Below are 20,298 nucleotides of genomic sequence, written 5' to 3'. Positions count from 1 at the left end.
GTGAGGCACAGCAGCAATAGGGAGGAAAAGAAAATTTTTTGTGCGCTACAAATAGTGTGTGTAACAGTGTGTGTGTGGTTGTGTATGAGGCATCAACTCGACGATCATAAGGTGTTTTGTGATCCAATTTTGATGAAATTTGGAGAGCACGTTCAAAATCCATCGACCTTCGGTCTAGATGGTAGAGTTCTGTTTCAAAAATTTAGAGGACCTGATTTTGTAGTTCTGACAATAACTGCGTATGGGTGACTTCTTTCCATTCATTCTTATTTTATTGCGATTCTTTTGGGAATCCTTTTTTGCTCTAAGTTTGTGAGCATTTTTTGTAATTGTATTATTGTAATTTTTGCCTCTATTATAGTGGAGATTTTATTGGGTCTCATAGGTCCCCTAGTTTATACCCTTCACATTGGAGGGGTTTTCGACCTTAAAAATCGTGATGTTCCTATTGTGGTGTATGATTTATTATCATTATTGGTGGATTATTTTCGCTCGTCACTGATTTAATTTTTGGGAAAGATTTATCCGCTGTGCTAGTTATCTTGTTACTTTCCCAGCATTGCCGAACCACGTAATTCCTTTATGTCGTTGTTTTAATATTTTCATATAATCTATGTGATTGTGTTTCTATATTATTCATCATTGGTTGTTGCATTTTACGATCCGAACGGTTGATTTGTACAACAAGACTTTAGTATTCTTAAAGCTTTGAAAAATCATTTCATCAATTGTTTAGTATTTGGGGCATTTGGGACCCTTTTGAGCTACCATTTCTCTTAATAGGTTTTTTTAATGATCCAAAATTCTTATTTGAAAAATTTTTTGGATCTAGCCAGATAGCTTCAAATTAGAGGATGAAAATATCGTTGTTTGACTATTGATGCATCTCTAATAGTCTACCACACATATCACAAGTGAGAAATAAAATGTAGGTCGTGGAGTCATTAACATCCAACTTCACTCTTTGCTCTTATTAATCTCTTGTAAAAGTTAGGACAAACCACATTGTAATGCACTTCTAGAGTACGACATTCCAAGTGAATGATGGAAGAACTGCCCCTTTGATGATCAGATGCAAGCTAGTGCAGTACTAAGCTGAGATGTATATGTATCTCTTTCGTATTAAGTATAGCTCTCTCTCTCTCCCAGTTATTTGTATAAGAGGAAATGTTTTATTTTTAATTGTGCATTTTATAATTAATTTAAAAGTTAAGTTCAAACCTAATTAAAGTTAGGGGACAGTTGGGACATCTGTGGGACAGTTGGGTTTCTGTTTTTTTTTTTTTTCCTTGGGGGATCCTTGATACTTCACTGCTGCAGTCTATACACATAATAAAGGTCAGGCTATTTACCCTATTAAATTCTAAATAGATCTTCAAGCCAACATGTGAGTATGGGTTTCACCTAATTTTGAATCACACAAATCGTCATTGCCTCAATATGGAAGTTATTTTTATAGAGTGAGCACCAACCTAATTTAAAATAATTCTTTATTTATTTTTTTTCAGTAAAGACAGATGCTAAGATCTCACGAAATTTAATGTCAAATGTCTCCATTCATGAAAAAATTAGAAAGATTAAGAGAAACAAGTTGTAAGTTAGTGAAATTTAGTTAAGAAATCAGCCTAATTGTTTTCTCGCCATAAGCATGATGAAGGTTATAAGAAATTAGTACGTTGGAGAAAACATAATGATTATATCTCAAATCTATTAAACGACCTCATTGCTTTGAAAGAAGATAATTGCGGAGGATTTAACTAAGAAGTTATTCTCAGAGGATAACCAATTTAGAGTATCATATTCTGTAGTATCGGGCAAGGAAGCTTAATTAGGCATAATAATAAAGTTGTTGTTATGTAACGTGAAGGTCACGGATTTGAGGCGTGAAAATAGTCACCTATAAAAATGCAAAATAAAATTGTCTACTATACGTGGGAGTTTTGTACACTGAGCTGCCCGATATATTCTATGGTGTTGGTCATATTCAGGCAATATTGATACATTGCACTTTGCAAAGATGCTTGAAACCTCATAGATTTCTTGTTAGTTGCAATATTGATATATTCTATGGTGTATGGATGAGGGAATGAGTATTCTAAAGGCTTTTGTTAGTCCATCCATCTTACTAGAAAGAGATTGTCTCCCAAAGTCCGCTATTTTTAGTTGCCTACCTCCCAAAAGTCTTCTTTAGTCTTTAAAATCTTCTGATAATTATGATTCTTTAAAATATTCCATTAATTATTTTACAAAATATCTTGCGTAATAGGCCAACTATCCCCTGCACTTCTAATAGGATTGACATAATAAATCTATCAATCATCTTTCATAACTAATCAATATGTTCACACCCGCATCTTTGAAAGGTGTTAATCGAAACCCATTTATTACAAATATAATTAGCAAAATTTACCAAAATAGTATGTAACTATATATGTGCTTAAATTTAGAAGTTTGTAATCATGTTAGAATGAAAAAGTATTCACTTGCTTTCATTATAGAGAAGTTATTAGATCAATAAAACTCTTTAATTAAGCACGTCATTTTTAACAATTAATTATATTTATAGATTTCGAGTAGATGATTGGTGTAGATGTTCATTTTTTATTATTAGGGAATGCCAATCCATATTGGGTTGTTACTCTTAACCTGATTTTTCAGAAAAAAAATTAAAATGTATTAATAATTACTTTTTTTTTATTTAAAAAAAAAAGAAAAAAAAAAAAGAGGGCTCAACAATAAAATTAAAAATATTGAAATTTTTTTAATTTAAGAAAAATAAAATTTAATAATCTTCAACCACTAAGGGCAGGAAGTAACATAAATATATTACTGTTAATTTTAAAATCAATGACCTGAAATAGAGTCTTTATGATCTGCCAGTGAGATTGTACGAGTTCAACTGACTAAGATACGTAATTTTAATTTATTGGCGCTACCATGTCGAAATTGCGCGAGTCAATTGACCTTTTAGCGATATGAAGTGTTCACTCAGCCTGTCAGCCAGGAGCCTATATAACACTCCCGCCAACTGCTTCCACCATACATGCATTACACCACCACGCCCCCGTCTCTCTCTCTCTCTCTCTCTCTCCATGGATTCCTTTCTGCAGGCAATTTACCTTCTGCCCCTCTTCTGCGTTCTCTTCCTCCTCAACAAGCTACTACTCCAAAGAAGACACCACAACTGCTACGTACTGGACTACGTCTGCTACAAAGCCACCGACGACCGGAAACTCGACGCCGACGGCAGCGCCGACCTCGTCCTCCGAAACAAGAACCTCGGCCTCCAAGAATACCGCTTCTCTTTAAAAACCATGGCCCGTTCCGGCCTCGGCGAAGAAACCTACGGCCCAGCCATCGTCTTCGCCGGCCGAGAAGAGTTCCCCACTCTCGCCGACATCTACTCCGAGCTCGATGAAACCTTCTTCTACTTGCTTGACCGCCTCTTCTCCAAATCCCACCTTTCCCCACAACAAATCGACATTCTTGTCGTTAATGTCTCCTTGTTCGCCTCCATGCCTTCCCTCGCCTCTCGCATCATCAACCGCTACAGAATGAGAGACGACATCAAGGCCTTCAACCTCTCCGGCATGGGCTGCAGCGCCAGCCTCAACTCCATCGGCATCGTCCAAAACCTGTTCAAGCTTCGTAAGAGAGCGTACGCCGTTGTGGTGAGCACGGAGTCCTTAGCTTCCCACTGGTACTGCGGCAAAGAAGCATCCATGATGCTCTCCAATATACTTTTCCGGTCCGGCGGGTGTGCCCTCCTACTGACGAATAATCCGTCGCTGAAGCACCGCGCAGCTTTGCGGCTAAAGCGTTTGGTGCTTACCCATCAGGGCTCCAGCGACGAAGCCTATGACTGCTGCATGGAGATGGAAGACGAGCTCGGCTACCATGGGTTTCAACTCACTAAGAGCCTCCCCAAGGTTGCAGCTCAGGCTTTGGCTGAGAACTTGAGGATTTTGCTACCAAAGGTGCTGCGACTGAGAGAGTTGCTTCGTTATGCGCTGGCTTCTTATTGTCTGCGTGGCCGGTTCGGCCTGTCCGGGTCGAAAGGGGAAGGACTGGGTTTGAACCTCAAGGCTGGGATAGACCACTTCTGCCTGCACCCCGGGGGGAGAGCGGTCATCGATGGGATCGGGAAGAGTTTGGGGCTGAGCGAACACGATCTGGAACCGTCACGGATGGCGCTTCATCGATTCGGGAACACGGCGCCGAGCGGGCTGTGGTATATTTTGAGTTACATGGAGGCTAAGAAGAGGTTGAAGAAGGGTGACAGAGTGTTCATGGCGGGGCTTGGGGCAGGGTTCATGTGCAACACGTGTGTGTGGGAAGTGGTAAGGGACATGGAGGATGTGAACGTGTGGAAAGACTGCATAGGGAGTTACCCTCACAGAGGGAGTGGGAATCCCTTTATGGAGAAGCATGGGTGGATCAATGACCCAAGTCTGCTCTCCATTGAACACTAAGCAGGGAAGTGTTCAATTATTTTGGGAGCACCACAAATCAGTTGAAGTTTTCAGGTGCATTTTAATGTTATTGGTCCTTTAAGAGTGTCATTTGGCAATGAAACAGTGAAACCCGTTAGAAATTGGGTTTTCAATTATCTCAATTTATGCATGCATGTTAGCTTCTGTGTAATTTGAACTTCTACTTTGTGAGTTTCAAGTTTGTAATCTAGAAGGAGTGGAAAGGGATTATTAGGGTTATGGAGGGGATAGATTATCTTTTATTATAAAATATTGGCTCATGTCAATGCTAATGATAAATTATATAAGAGATGTATCCTTTTATGTTGTTTATATGCTTGACAAATATGTTTCTCTTTATATATTTGTCATCTTAAAGACAGGCACAACAAAAATAAGTGAAGGGTGACATTTCAGAATAATTTTTTTGTAGATTTTGAATATTTTCTTGTATTGCTTTGTACCCTATTAGGATGGTTGAGCATATCATATGAAATATGCATGGCATGAGTAGAAATTAAATTATTATCTAAACTCATTTAGTTTTATTTTTCTTTCGTCAATTGGACTTTCCACATATCTCATGTCAAGATGATACGAATATAAAGAATGACTTGGCTGTCCTCTATGATCCATCTCTTCTTGCTCCTTAGACCATATATTCCAAACTCCAATGGGGTGGTCCCATTGGACTGCTGGAGGTCCAATCCATCCTAGTACTATGCTCTTTCATCAGAACCAAGAAAACTTTTAATATATTGTACGTCTCTTATGTAAGAGGTCGGCCATAGGCCCACATAGTATATATGGAGAGAGAAAGAGCGGAAGAGGAATAACTAATAAAGGCCGACTGATAGCTTCTCATTAATGAGATGAGTGATAATATTATAATGCATATATATATATATATATATATAGGATATAAAAAAATTTTAAATTTAATGTTTTTTTAATAAAAATTATTTAAAAACAGTTCAAATTGAACTTTATTTCTCAAATTGGTGTATGCAAAAAAAAAAAAAAATTGTTGGTCCAATATTTTTTAAATAAAAAATGTTAAACCATCTAAAGTCTTTTAATCAAGTGGACAACCACACAAGTAACACATGGTGATTAAAATACGTTACTTAACATTTATAGTTAAAAAATGCAGGATCAACGCATGGTCATTAATATATATATATATATATATATATATTGTTGAGTTAAATTTCATCTTCTTTTTTCCTCTATCTTTGTTCGAAGAGGACATAGGGAGGGTGACGCGAAGTCAATAAAGGCCGGGGGTGGGACTCCCAAATTGAGGTTAGAGTTTTTTCATGTATGAATTTTTCATGTATAAATGATGAATGCATTTCAATTTTTGAATGCATATGAAAATTTTCATTGTAAGTAAATTTTATTATCCATTTGTATGCATATTAAATTTAGTTTTAATTTTGAAGTAAGAAGGTTTCAATGGAAAGTTTTTATGTGAGTGTTTTTATTAATTTTCATGATTATTTGAATGTTTAATTAGTAATGTGTCAATTGTTGAGGTTAGAGTTGTATTTAATCGTATGTTTATTTGAATTTACAAAATATGAATGTGAAATTGTTATTATCAATTTGCGTGATTATTAAAAATAGCTTAAATTTTGAAATCATATGGTTTATATTGAAAATTTTTAATTGTTAGGATTTATATTTAACTTCATAACTATATGAATGTGTAATGAATTCGTGTGTTAATTTTTTTTGTTAGGATTTTATTTCATCTTATGTTATTTGGACAAAATACAAAAACAAAAACAAAAACAAAAAAAAAACAAATAAAGAAATAGAGGTTTACGTATTTATGAGTTGAAGTAAAAGTAATCCGATAATACTCGTTATGCCACATTTAAAATTTTTTTTGAAGTATAAAAGGAGAGTACAATGTTAATTTGTATATTAAATATAACAAATGTTAATATATTATTTAGATTTAGTGCATGACTAAATCTATTTGATATAGTAGAATTAATTTAAAAAATCAATTTATTTTAGTAAAACCATTAATTTTATTATTCTAAAATTATTTAAATTCTAACCAACATATTAATTTTCAAAATATTGTTTTCATAGAAATCATCATGAAATTTATTATAATATATCTAACTAGATAGAATTATTGAGCAAATGGAGAATTATTACTTTAGTCAAACTTTTAAATTTTCATCATATTGCTTGTAATAATTTTTTTATGTGAAAATGACTTTTAGATTTTTTACTGTAAAACATGTTTTCTATTGAACTTTTTTTTAAATGTATTTATCTTCTTCCCAATTTGAATGCTATATATACTAAAGATGCAGCTCCTTATCCACCTTCACCTATCACCAAATCCTTCCTAATCGAATCCTTGCCTAAGAAATTCCAACTAACAGGACAAAATACTTTCTTAAAGTCCAACTTAAAAGAGAACACTATAATTTTTCCTATGCACATCCTCGACCATCTTATTAGCCACCAAAATAGAAGCAAATTTTTTTACTATAAAAAAAAGCAATGTTTTAGAATGGGAAATAGTAGTACCTGAAAATCACATTCAATCTGTAAACATTCACTTCACAATGATCATACACACACTATCATCAAGCTAATCATAAAATCCTTGACCTTAATTGGACTTCTCTTTGGCTCCAAACTGACAAAATTGGAATTAATGCTCTTTCCAAGAACCGTTAAAAAAGAATTTGTAAATAAATCCATAACTTACCTCTCATAGTCTCATTACATCCCAAAAATTTGAGAAAAAGACATAGTGAAGGTATCTGCTTAAGGAATTTTGTCCCTCGCCATCCCAAATAGAGCTGCCCTGAACTTTTCCTCAAAGGTCACCATGAAATTGCCCTCCAAACTCTTAAATTCAAGCATAGTAGTAAAAAAATCTTCCTTCGAATAAAGATTTTTTTAACAAAACAACATGTAATGTCCTTAATGATGAAGTTAGGATTTCTAATAATGTCACTCATAAACTAGAATTAATCCAATCATGCCTTCTTTTATCTAACAATTTAGCCAACCTATGAAAAAATAGAATTACAATCACCTTTCCTAGCCCACTCATGTATGTATATATTGTGAATATATAATTATCTTCATATATATAAGACGATTGATTATAGTGAAGCAAATTTTGAAAGTTAGGGTTTTGTGTTTCTTGTAGGTATTTATCATTTCGAGAGTAATATTCCGAATTGGAGGAAGCTCAAGCGGTGTTTCAGTGAGTGTCCTATTGTACATGGGGACGAATGATCATAGGATGGGATGGAGTTAGTTATAGTACTGAGCTACTTAGAGCAATTCAAATTGGAAAGATGATAAAATTAAACAAACTGAATGATAAGATATACAAATATCTAGACATTGATCCAAACTAGTATGCGTTGCGGGTTATGACGAGATATTCTATAAGGGGGCTAAATGATATAGTATTCTTCAAAGCTATTCTTATAGAAGATGATTACAGTCTGTGCATTACGTTAGATCCACAAAGCTCACGCTCGAATATTTACACTATGGAATTTTATGTGGACACCATTTCTTAAACAACTAATGTAGAAGTTGGTGTCGTTAATGATAAGTAGAACCATTTGTTGAAGTGCAAGAGGAAACCCAACTAGAACCTCCTTATGGAATCTACATGTGGCATGGATGAGCATTACAGGAGCGCAGTATTTGATGGGGACGATTTAACTAATGGGGTTTTGAATGAAGCCTCGGGATTATCATTTTAGTCGTCTTCTTATGGAATGTCTATGTATGACATAGATGAACAGTATAGTAGCACATATGTTCCTGCTAATTTGTGCACAATTACAAACATTGCATTAGATGAGGAGATGAACATTACGAACAATGTCGATTTACAAAATGAGGATAACGTTAAGCAAGAAACTGCTGAATGGTTAAACAAATTAGCTGATTATGCAAACTATGTTGTTCGGGATGAATCACATCCCTCCCTCGATGAAACGAATGATCATATCCATAATAGACGGTTTGTGGGCCAACCTCCAATGTACATTGATATTGATGTGGAGGATGCAATGTGACATGTCAAGTTGAGCACCCTGTGCAGGTTACTCATTGGGATTAGTCATCCGAGTTGTGTAAAAGGATTATCTTTGACTCAAAGGATCAGTTGATAACTGCAGTGCGCATTTATAATGCCCGAGCGCATTATGACTTCTATGTGATATAGTTTAACTCACAATTATGGGTTACTTTCTTGAACCAAATGATACCGCAAGATCGCAATCAAATTACACCGTCCCTAATTTTTTGAGAGATAATGAATATGATCAGGGTAGGTGCATATACTTTAATCACAATATTGAAATAATTCATAGATCATCGCTTCAGATATTCTATATCGTACAAAAAGGTGTGGTTGGGAAAATATAAGGTCATTGTTCAAGTCTTTGGTAATTAGGAGATCTCGTATCAAACCTTGTCGAAGTGGATGTAAGCAATGTGTGCGTACAATCTCGGTATCACTGCTAAGTGGAGGTGTAAGGACCCCAAAAATATTCAGGTGTAGTGATCTTAAAAAAAAATTATTTTAAAAAATTAAATTAAATAATTAATTATTTAAAATAAATAAATTATTATTAATTAAATAATATAATATAATATATTAATATATTAATATAATATAAATTTATATATATATGTATATGTATGTGTATATATATATATATATATATATATATATATAAAATAAAGGAAAAGCTTCCTGAAGCAAAGCTTTAGGAAGTAGCTGGAATTGGAACATAAAGGGAAGTTGCGTAGCCCCCCCTTCTGAGTCTCTCTTGCTCACCTCCATCTCTCTCGCACTTCCTTTAATTTCTCGATTGATTTTCGCCCGATCAAAAATAAAAAAATATCGTTGGACTCCAATTTCCTCTACCGTCATTTCTACCGGAACGGATTGGTTGTAGGAGCGACATAGGCATATCTCCTGGGGTAAGCTAAATTCCATTCTTACCTCAATTTCTTGTAAATCTTAAGCCTAATTGACGATCGGACACCACCACGAGAATTTAAGAATAATTCTCTACAAGTCTAGTAGAGTAAATTTCTCGCGGGGTCGTCGTAGGCATAACCCCAAAATTAGGATAATAGGGTGATTAAGGGGCTAATTATTATTTAATTAACGTAGATTTAGAAATTCTAGAATATTGAGCATTCTGAGGTTGAATTTGGGTTACTGAATTCAAGGTTCGAGTAAGTACCACGAGTGTAATTTCGGGACCCTACACGTATAGTTTAGGAAATCAAGTAAGGGTATTAAATATTAGTTTAAATATTAATTTAGAGTATATGGAGTCTAGGAAAGGTTATATGGGTGTTATTTCGGGAAATGAGTTAATTAATTTGGAAAAAACGAGAATTGCAGGATTAGAGTTTCAGGCGTCAGGGGCATAGAATCTGGGTTTTAACGAGACTCTTAATAAGCCAGGTAAGGGAAATAAATTATAACAGTTTTATTGAAAATTGTTCATGGGAAATTTATGTGAAAATGAATTAAAGTACTTTACTTGAAATTATTATGATATATTGTATTTTACTTGAAATTATTATGATATAAATATCAAATGAGAAATTGTGTGGCTTATGATGTATGCTGAAAATTATACCTGATGATGAGTATTTTCTGAAAAAATGATGAAATGAAAATTATCAAGGAGTTTATGGGAAATTATGAAAATGACATATAAGTATGTGAGTAGAAATGATTTTTTATGAAAATGGGAAAGTATGAATACTGATTTGAGTATGTTGAGAAGTATTGAAAGACGTGAAATAAGTTATATGCTAGCATGAGAATGAAATGAATGTGAAATGAGATATATGTATATTATTATGAAATGAATTTTGCAATGTGAACTCTGAGATATGTGTATTAGAAAATGAATATGAAAATGGGAATATTGTAATGTAAATTCTGCAATATGAATACTGAATTGTGAGAATTGAAATATGAATATTGAAATGTGATTTTAGCAAAATGTATGCTAAATTGAGAATGAGAAAATGAGAATATTGCAACGTGAATAATACAATATGGGAACTGAAATACAATGATTGAGATGAGAATACTGATGATAAATGTTAGGAAATGTGAACATTGCAAAGTACAAAAGCTACAATGGGATCATTGATATGTGATTGTTCAAATGTCAGTATCGCATAATGATTTCCGGTATGTGGTAATGATAAACCTGATGAATGGATATGGAAACCCTAATGATGAGTTGTGATATTGAGCACGGTATCGTTACTAGTGGTGTTAATGCAACCACACGGACTCATGGAGCATGTAACGTGACAGTCGACTGAGTTGTTAAGTAGAGTTGTTGTGCCCCTTGAGTTCGGATCAGGGTAATAGGCCGGCCAGTCGTACTACAAATGCAAGATATGTAATATGATATTTTGATCTAACTGGGTCGGCCAATCGCGGTTAGATCCAGCCTTCAGACCGCACAACCCTGATCATAAGGGAAAGCATGGCGTGGAAAGAAAGATCCTCAGGGTAGCCATGAGTTACGGATGTGATGTTGGTACTAGATACCAAGGATACTCATGAATTGAATAGTGAAATGGAAATGGAAAGCAAAAGAATGATAAAAATGGGCTAAAATGAGAAATGAAAGAAATAATGGAAAATGAGAAATAGAGAATGATAAAATTGAGAAATGGATTCATGCGAGTTAATAATATAAATAATTGAGGTGAAGTGAAACTCTCTGCCTGAAGGCTTACTGAGTAAGGTGAGTACCTTAATAGGTATCAGATGTGGTCATACCTGATTGCATAACATGTTAGAGCAGAGGGAAGCTACTTGTATGAGCGGGTATTCTTCCCTATTCTCAGGAACTTCGTGGGTAAATATATGTTGAAAATTAATGAACTTGAGAAATGGTTTTAAAACTTATAAAAGCTTGTGTTGTATATCTATATGATTATGAGAATATGTATATCAGTGTATTTTCTCAGATGAAATGATGATTTGAAAAGTAAAGTGTGTTATAACTGAACTTATATTACCACACACTGTAAATAATTTATTCCTTCTTACTGAGATGTGTTTCACCCAAATTATTTAAATTTTTCAGGGAATAGAGACAGACCGTGTGATAGAGTTTCGTGATAGTAGGGAACTGGAACCTTGATATATAGGGCGAGTTTTGGACTAGAGAGGTGTGATTTCCTAGGGTTGTATTTTTTTTTTTTTTTTTGGTATGAGATAGTAATGAATATATATGTATGTTGATACTCTGGGTATTGTATTCTAGATGATATAAATATACTGTCTTTCGCTGATAGGTTGCATAATGAAATGACTATTTACTCAGTACCCAATGTGGGTCGGGTCATATAGGTGGTAACAAGGTTGTTGATGTGGCCGATTTATGAATATTGTTGATGATGTGTGAATATTTATTATTGTTTATTGGAAAAAAATGGTATGAAAAATCGAGGCGTCACAGGAGGTGGAGTACTATTTCGAAGTATGAAAATTTAGCGAGGTTAGTATCTATATTTTAGTCATTTTACGGCATCAATAGAGGGTTTCCCTCATTGTCCACCTGTTATGTGTATAAATGGGACACACCTATATGGGAAGTATAAAAGTAAGCTTCTAATTTCTACAACTCCGGACGCAAATAGGTATATATTTCCCCTTGCGTTTGCCATTGTTCAAGATCGGAGAGTTTTGACACATGGAATTGGTTTCTATGTTGCCTTTATTATGTTACTGGAATAGATGACCTTTGCCTGATATTAGATAGACGTGCCGGTATAATAGCTATCGTGCGATAAATTCCTAATTGGCAACTATTGACTTTTTGAGTCCTATCCCTATTTTGATTATGACAAACCACAGTATTTCATTTATGTGCCAAGTGTGTACAGGTTTATCTTTCTGAAAAAATACAAATGATGCTACAATATGGAAGCCTTGAAAAGCTCCTACACGATCTTATTCCAAGGCGTATTCTGTGGAATTTTGAAGAATAAAGCATGAAGACCTTATTATTTTTGAGTTGTAATAGTAATTAGGGTTTATTTGTGCATGCATACTTATACGATTTTAATTGAAGCTCAAAACTGACCTAGATTGACCTTAGGAATCCTAAAGATAAGAAAACCTTTTTATACTTAAAGATTAAACTTCTACCGAAGGTTTAAAATGATTTTGAAATCAAATAAAGTGTCAAAACTGATTTTTTGTTAAGGCCCGATCGACCAACTGTTCAAACCCAGTCGACCAAAGTAATCATAAGGATAATTCCAACAGTTCTCTTGTTTGCATATTCATACTGAGAATTGCTGAGATATACTGAGTCTCTGATCAATCATTTCTGAGCTCAAACCTCTAAGTTACTGATTTATATTAAGAGAAGAATTTCGGTGAAATATTTCTTGAACTTCAATACAATTTCTTTTTGATATTTGTTTTGAAGTATATTAGCTGAGTTTTATACTAACCAGCTCTATCTCAGAGCATCTCTTGTACAAAATAAATCTTTCTTGTTTCCTTGTTTCTTTGACGATTTAGGTTCATTGGATTGTTGTACAGAGCGTGCGGTATCGCTTGGAGAGGGAGCTCCACCCCAAAGGAGGGATTGTAAACGGTTTGTTCCACCCGAAAAGGATTGTTCTAGTGGAATCTTTAGGTGATCTTGCCTAAGGCGATGACGTAGGCTGGGTATAAGCCAAACTTTGTAAAAAACTCGGTCTCACTCTTAACCTTTATTCTTTAAATGTTTGGCATCTATAAATTGTGTTTCTAAGTGCAGGTAGCAGAAATTGAGATTGAGAAAAACTTTTAATTTAAGAAAGTGTGTTGATTAATCTTTTGCGGAAACCTTAAAGGGAGTACATTGATTAATCATTTGCGAAAAGCTTGGTTAAAAGAAGTGCACCAATATTCATTCATACAGGGTTTTATTTAAAACTCTAAGCATAGTTTTTGCAAATGCTAAATGAAGGAAGTGCTGCAACTCTTACAATTGGTTAAGTATTGTGTGTTTGAAAGATTGGTTGTTTGATTGTTATGGTTAAAGGTATTTATCTTGTATTGATATTGAGTGTGGATTATGGTTGGTTTGATTGAGCATTTAAAATCAAAACATTGTTGTATGTTTGCTAAGTATACAAAAGGTTGTGAATTTGTAAAAAAACTTCAAAGAATTTTATAAACCCAATTCACCCCTCTCTCTTGGGACTACACCTTAGTTTTCACAGATTATTGTAGTCTAGTGTTAGAGCAGGTTTATTTTACAGAAATATATTTATATAGATGAAAAAAAAATGGTAGAAAAATGCAGGCGTTACAAGCTTCAATACTAAATGCACAATGAACCACACTAGACTTAAATGCTAAACTTAAAATTTCTAAAGTCTTCAAGTTTGTATATGGTTGAATTGTATTAAATATCTTTTAAGTTATGCACATTCTTAGGGGGAGCCTTTTCAGGCTAAAACAAATTTTGCTCATGTGTTTGTCATCATCAAAAAAGGAGAAATTGTTGACTTTTTGGGTCATATCTCTATTTTGATTATGAAAACCCACAGCATCTCATCTATGTGCCAAGTGTGTATAGGTTTATCTTTCTGAAAAAGCACAAATGATGCTGCAAAATGGAAGCCTTGAAAAGCTCCTACCCAATCATATTCCACGACGTATTCCGTGGAGTTTTAAAGAACAAAGCATGAAGACTTTACTATTTTTAAGTTGTAATAGTAATTAGGGTTTATTTCTGCATGCATACTCATACGATTTTAATTGAAGCTCAAACCTGACCTAGATTGACCTTAGAAATTCTAAAGATAAGAAAAAAATTTATATTTAAAGATTAAACTTCTACCAAAGGTTTAAAATGATTTTGAAATCAAACAAAGGGCCAAAACTGATTTTTTGTTAGGGCCCAATCGACCGACTATTCAAATCCAGTCGACCAGAGTGACCATAAGGGTTGTTTTATAAGAGCCCAGTCAATTGGCCTTTCATAAGTATACTTGGGCCAGTCGACATACGTGTACATAAGGCCAAAATTGTAAATTAAATAGGCTCGAAAGACCGACCACTTTTAAGCCTTACTGACCCAGTCGAACGGTCAGAACAAATGGTCAATTATATAATAGCCCAGTTGACTGGCCTCTTGAAGACTTAATTAGCCCAGTTGAACGGTCATATGATCCGACAGACCGGATCTTGAGCCTGGCAAACCGTTTCTCGCAAAAAGGAAAATTGCCCTAGGGCCAATTGACCGAACCTCGGGGGCTAGTCGACCGGACCCCTCAAGATCAGGCTATTTTTAGCCCAAAACTATTAGAAAAATTCAAAATATATTAATATTTTAATGCTCAACGGTCACCTAACGGCCATATTTCCAAAATTCCTGTAAATACTTAACCAAACCTCTTTTGAAATGTTAGAGAATCATATTAAAAATATTGTTGATTATTCTTTGATTCTTTTTATACTCTATACTCATTTTCAAAGAACAAACTCATTTTCTCCTACTTTGTTTTGAAAAATCTTTTTGGAGAAAATCTTGAGGTTATACAAGTAACCTTTGAGCATATATTTAATTTATATATACTTGCTTGAGAAGCTTCTTGTTCTTAAGATTTCGAAGTTCAAATTTCTCCCATTTACTTTCTTTTGAATAATCTTTTGAAGAAATTTGTAAGGGGTTCTTGAAAGAGGCGTGGGCTTATATTATTTTCATATATCTAGCTTGAGAGCCTTTTATTACATTTTGTGTTAATCTCAAAGATCAAACTCTCATATGCACTTCATCATTGAAAATTGTTTATGGAGAAAATCTTTGAGTAAATCAGGAGAGCTTTGAGCAATATATTCATTCATATATTTTTTACTTGAAAAGCTTCTCTTATTTTGATTTCACACAAGGTCAATCTTAAGGAAAAACATTTTCCATAACTCTCTGTTTTCTTTGAAAATTATTTTGAGAGGAAAATCAAATTCTCCACCGAGCTTCATCTTATAATTCATTGAGAGTGCATAATAGTTTTCAACTCGTACATCTTAACTTTTGAGAAGCACTTTATTGTACAAAAATCTTTTCAAAACAAGTCCATCGCGGTTCGGGTTGTGAACCGTGGGCCAAGTGAGGGTACATCACTTGAAGAGGGGGACTCTACCCTATAAAGAGGGGTAAACGGTTTAGATTGTGAATCATAGTAAGTGTGGGGTATCCTTTAGAGAGGAGGGCTTCATTCTACTTAAGGAGTGTGTAATGGTTTCTGCTCCACCCAGTTAAGTGAGCAGGGTTGGTGAAATCCTTAGGGGGTTTGCCCAAGGCGAGGATGTAGGCGGGTATAGCTGAACCTCGTTAAATATTGGTGTCACTATTTTCCTCTCTCATATCTCGTTTACATTATCGCACTTTAATTTTCGCACGTGTATGTTGTATAAATTGTTGTGATTATTTTTACATGCACACCTCTATTTTTTTATTGGGATATTGTTGGGTGAATTGTTTAAATTATCCACAAACGTTTTTAAAATTCCAATTCACCTCCCCCCACCCCCCCACTCTTGGGATTACACCATTCCCCTCAGCAACCACCGCACATGTGCCCACCACCAATTTTGCCTTCGTCATGTGGCCACCAACTTCAACAGTAAAGTTGGAAATGTCAATCTAAAGCATATGGTGGAGCGAGCAGGGTGGGAACATCTGATAAGAAAATTTGACAAGTAGATGAAGAAGATAATTATCGAAGGTGGGCAACCGACAAAGTCATTTTTTGACCAAATCCCTCCTTATATGTGGACTCAGTGCCATGATGGTGGATGAAGGTATGGGAACATGATCACTAACTTTGTGGAGTGTTTCACCATCGTGCTTAAAAAGAGCACATAGTCCACTAATAATAGCCATTGTGCAGTTGATATTTTATCGCGTCACATATTATTTTAATAATCGACGGGAGGCAACTTGTAAAGCAATTGCAACAGGTAATGCAATTACTCCACACATCATGTTATGTATGGAAAAAGGAAATATTAAGGCCAGTGAACATCAAGTTACGACGTTCAACCAATCGAGAGGTGCCTTCAACATAACAACGACCCTTGTAAGATTTACACTTTCCTTCCTCCTACCTATTAGCTACATGTGCTAAGACATGGTTGAGTCCTGTCAGCTTTGTTCCCATGCTACAACACCAAAGAACACTATGAAATGTATGTAGCTAATTTCTACTCGATCAGGCACCAAGACTACTGGCTAGAACCTTCTACACCAAAATTATGTGCAAATCTAGCTTTAGCTCAACACAAAGGTCGTCCTAGGAGCTCACATGTATGTAATGAGATGGGCATAAGGGAGGGAAGGAAGGAGAACAATGTAGCTAGCATACGCAATGAATAAGGACATAACCGCACAAGGTGTTTGAGAAGGATCATAGATGGGGATGGAGTAGGCTCGCCACATTTAGACATCATGTTGTTAGTAGGCCAACTGAAATTGGACGTCAGCATAAAATAATTGGGAATTTGACATCACTAACCTTATTTTACACAATATGTTATTACATTGTATGATTTCATTTAGTTAGTGAATGTACTTTCCTTTTCTTTTTTACAGCATCAATTGATCTAGGGTCAAGCCATCCTTCACTGCTAACGTTGGGCAATAGCTAAAGAAAACCCCCTTCGACACTAATTGGAGCTACTAAGTACTGGGATCAATAGTTAAAGAAAATAACTACTTTTGACGAATTACTTGAGCTAAAAAAAATACTCATTCTTTTCTAATCTTACATGATATCAAATTAATGTGAGGAAAGTATATTTTAAACATTATGCAATCAAACCATATAGTATCCTATATATCTATTTATCTTGTGGTGTCATTTGTCTCATCTTCATATTCCTTTTTAGCAAGTGCAAACTCCAACAATACTCAAGAATATAAAGTGAGCTCCTTGATTATTGAAGCCTTGGCACATGAAACAATAAGCTCTTTTTGGATCTTAGGTCGTGTTGTAAAATCATGTTCAATAGACAATGATTACCTTTATCCAAATTTTGGGTTTAACATTTCTATATAAGATTAATAGTAGTGGTGTTAGTTGTACCACATTCCTCATCACACATAGAGTCAACTAAATTCTTGTAGCAGACATGAGATGACAACTTTTGCAAAACACTCACGATATCTATTATTGAACCCCTACATTCATGTAGGCTTACTAAAGCCTCTCCATGTAAGTGATGAATATAAAGATGCAAGTAGAGGAAATTAGAAAAGGAGAAGTCCATAATAAAGAAGCTTTAAATTAGTATTGTTTAGGGAATCAATTTCTTGTGAAATGTGTTCTCACTACACCTAGCTTGATTATATTGGCCTTAACTGATGAGGGCCTCAAGGACCCACCACTACCCTTAAATGTCCCACAAAACACAACCTTGTGATCATCACATGTTGTCGGACCAATAAGTTGATTCATCTCTTTTAGTTAGCTACTCACTAAGATCTTGGCATATCATCACTAATAGGAAGAGTAAAATTAGTTCAAGAGCTAGTTCACCAACATTACTTGCCTAATGAAGTATTTATATTTGGTAGATTTATAAATAAATAAATAAATAAATCTAGCATGGAAAAATGTCAAATACAACTTTAGTTCCATTTTCATCCTCCAAAATCAATTACTTAAGAATAATTTACTTAAGATATCATAAGAGCATGAACAAGAATTCTAGCAATTAATGACAAATTACATGAACCGATTTATGAGTTTTTTTAAAGTTTGTTTGTGTGTTTTTAAATTCACTAAAAATAAAAAATGAATATCGTTTTCAACTACTAAACATTCTTAAAAAGTTCTATAGATATTATGGTAGCATGCAATATTTATGGAAGTACTGAAAGTTATAACATGTAACTAAGAGAGGAGGGACTAAACCCATCAAACATGTCCTTGTGAAGACTACCAATTTGGCAGGATCCACAAATCCAACTCCTTTCTTGATGAGCCACATTTAACCATAAAAGCATGCAACTCAGTTGGGGCCAACCTGACAATCATTCCCCAATTGAAAAATAAAAATTCATTCTCTATTAAAATAAGAATAAATCGTACATATGTAGAAAAATATGATAGTAAAGTCGTCATAAAACATCCATCAATAATTCAAATACACAAACTACTTCAATACGTACAAAGTTTTATGATAACCCATCATCGTAATTTACGTAACTTATAATTCAAGTAAATTACTGACGAAAGTTCATTATTGAAGCTTAAATTAATTTACGTAACATACCTCCTAATTTTGAATTAAAAAAAAAAACATTATTTCAATAAAATAATAAAATATTGTTAACCCTCCTATCTTGAAGCACATCAATTGACTTCTAAACTTTGTATTATGTGTAACCAAAATAATAAAATATATATTTAAAAAGTTCATTATTGGATCATCACTTTGGATAAAGAAACATTATTTTTCATTATTTAGTATTAAGAAAAGTCTATATTAATGTTTGTATACAACCATGAGAAACAAATTGAAATATTAAGCATTATTACCCTAAATTGATCCTATTTTTACTCTTTTCTATTATGTGCATGGAGATGGGACATGCATAAAATGTTGGATGATTCAATATTTTTCAGCCAAAAATGCTATTTGATGTAGTGTTTTTATTCTGACTCAGATTAAAAAAATGCTGATTGGATCAACGCACTAATTTGAAAAATAAAATTTAATCCGAACTGTTTTTAAATAAATTTTATTAAAATAATATTAAATTCGTAAAAAAAAAAAGTCTATATGGGTGGTCAAAGGGCATTGATGGTGGCAGATAACTAGCTAGCCCGCCAGCGTTGCATCTAGCCCTAGCTAGCTTGAATTATTGCATTGTGGTCTATTATACAGGAGCTCTGTGATCTTCAAACAAGATCCCTGGCCTGTAATTAATCACTACTACTGCTACTACTGTGTGTGATGTACGTGTGTATATATATAAATTGAGATTGCAGTCAGTCAGGCAGGCAGCGCAGGTGCAGTTAGCAGTGATAGATCGATATAATAGGTAGCTAAGTAGGTCTTCTATATATATATATATATATATATATAAAGGAGAGCATGCATGACACGCTTTATCCCTGGCCAGCTTTTCCCTGTAAGGAAATCAAAATGGAATGCAATGCAATGCATGCTAGCTAGCTAACTCCATCTGCAGACGACATACAATTTCTGTAGCATTTGGCAGTAAAAATATTAGCCGTTCAACCATATATATATATATATATCATTAGTCCTCTTTCTCAGACTCTCAGTCACTTGTGTCTTTTAACTTTGCACATGGTTGCATAGATGCCTACTTAATTGGCTATCTCATAGGGATGGGCACTCACAGAGTTGCAGCTGTTGTTGTACGCCTTCCTTTTATGTTAATTTTTCGGCTCACACAAAAAAAGAGGGTCTGCTATTATTATTATTGAAAATATTTAAGAGATAATGAAAATATTTTATTAACTAATCTATTAAACATTATCATAAAAATTTTAAAAAATCTAAAGGAAGAAAAACCAAAAAAAAAGTACGTTAATACCTTTACATACAAATAAAGAGAATATTCAAAATTATAATAATTGTCATGAAATTAAGATTATGAATCATATTGTTGTGCGAACAACAATCACCTAGATATGATACCACTTGTCGTTCACCACCCCAACAATTACCCGGATCTAATACCAATTGTTGTTCTCAACAATCAGCCTTCAAAAACTAATTGTC

General features: G+C 34.2%; 1 protein-coding gene across 1 annotated transcript; it reads left to right on the top strand.

Moving 5' to 3' along the window:
• The first annotated feature begins 3,045 nt into the window (after positions 1-3,045).
• On the top strand, positions 3,046-4,836 carry LOC131152247 (3-ketoacyl-CoA synthase 19-like). The gene has a single exon (XM_058104006.1). It carries the CDS (start codon positions 3,093-3,095, stop codon positions 4,470-4,472), a length of 1,380 nt encoding a protein of 459 aa, XP_057959989.1. The 5' UTR covers positions 3,046-3,092; the 3' UTR covers positions 4,473-4,836.
• The last annotated feature ends 15,462 nt before the right edge of the window (positions 4,837-20,298 follow it).

This window comes from Malania oleifera, chromosome 3, assembly GCF_029873635.1.
Source record: "Malania oleifera isolate guangnan ecotype guangnan chromosome 3, ASM2987363v1, whole genome shotgun sequence".
NCBI classification, from domain to species: domain Eukaryota; kingdom Viridiplantae; phylum Streptophyta; class Magnoliopsida; order Santalales; family Ximeniaceae; genus Malania; species Malania oleifera.
This window is presented reverse-complemented; position numbering and strand designations above follow the sequence as displayed.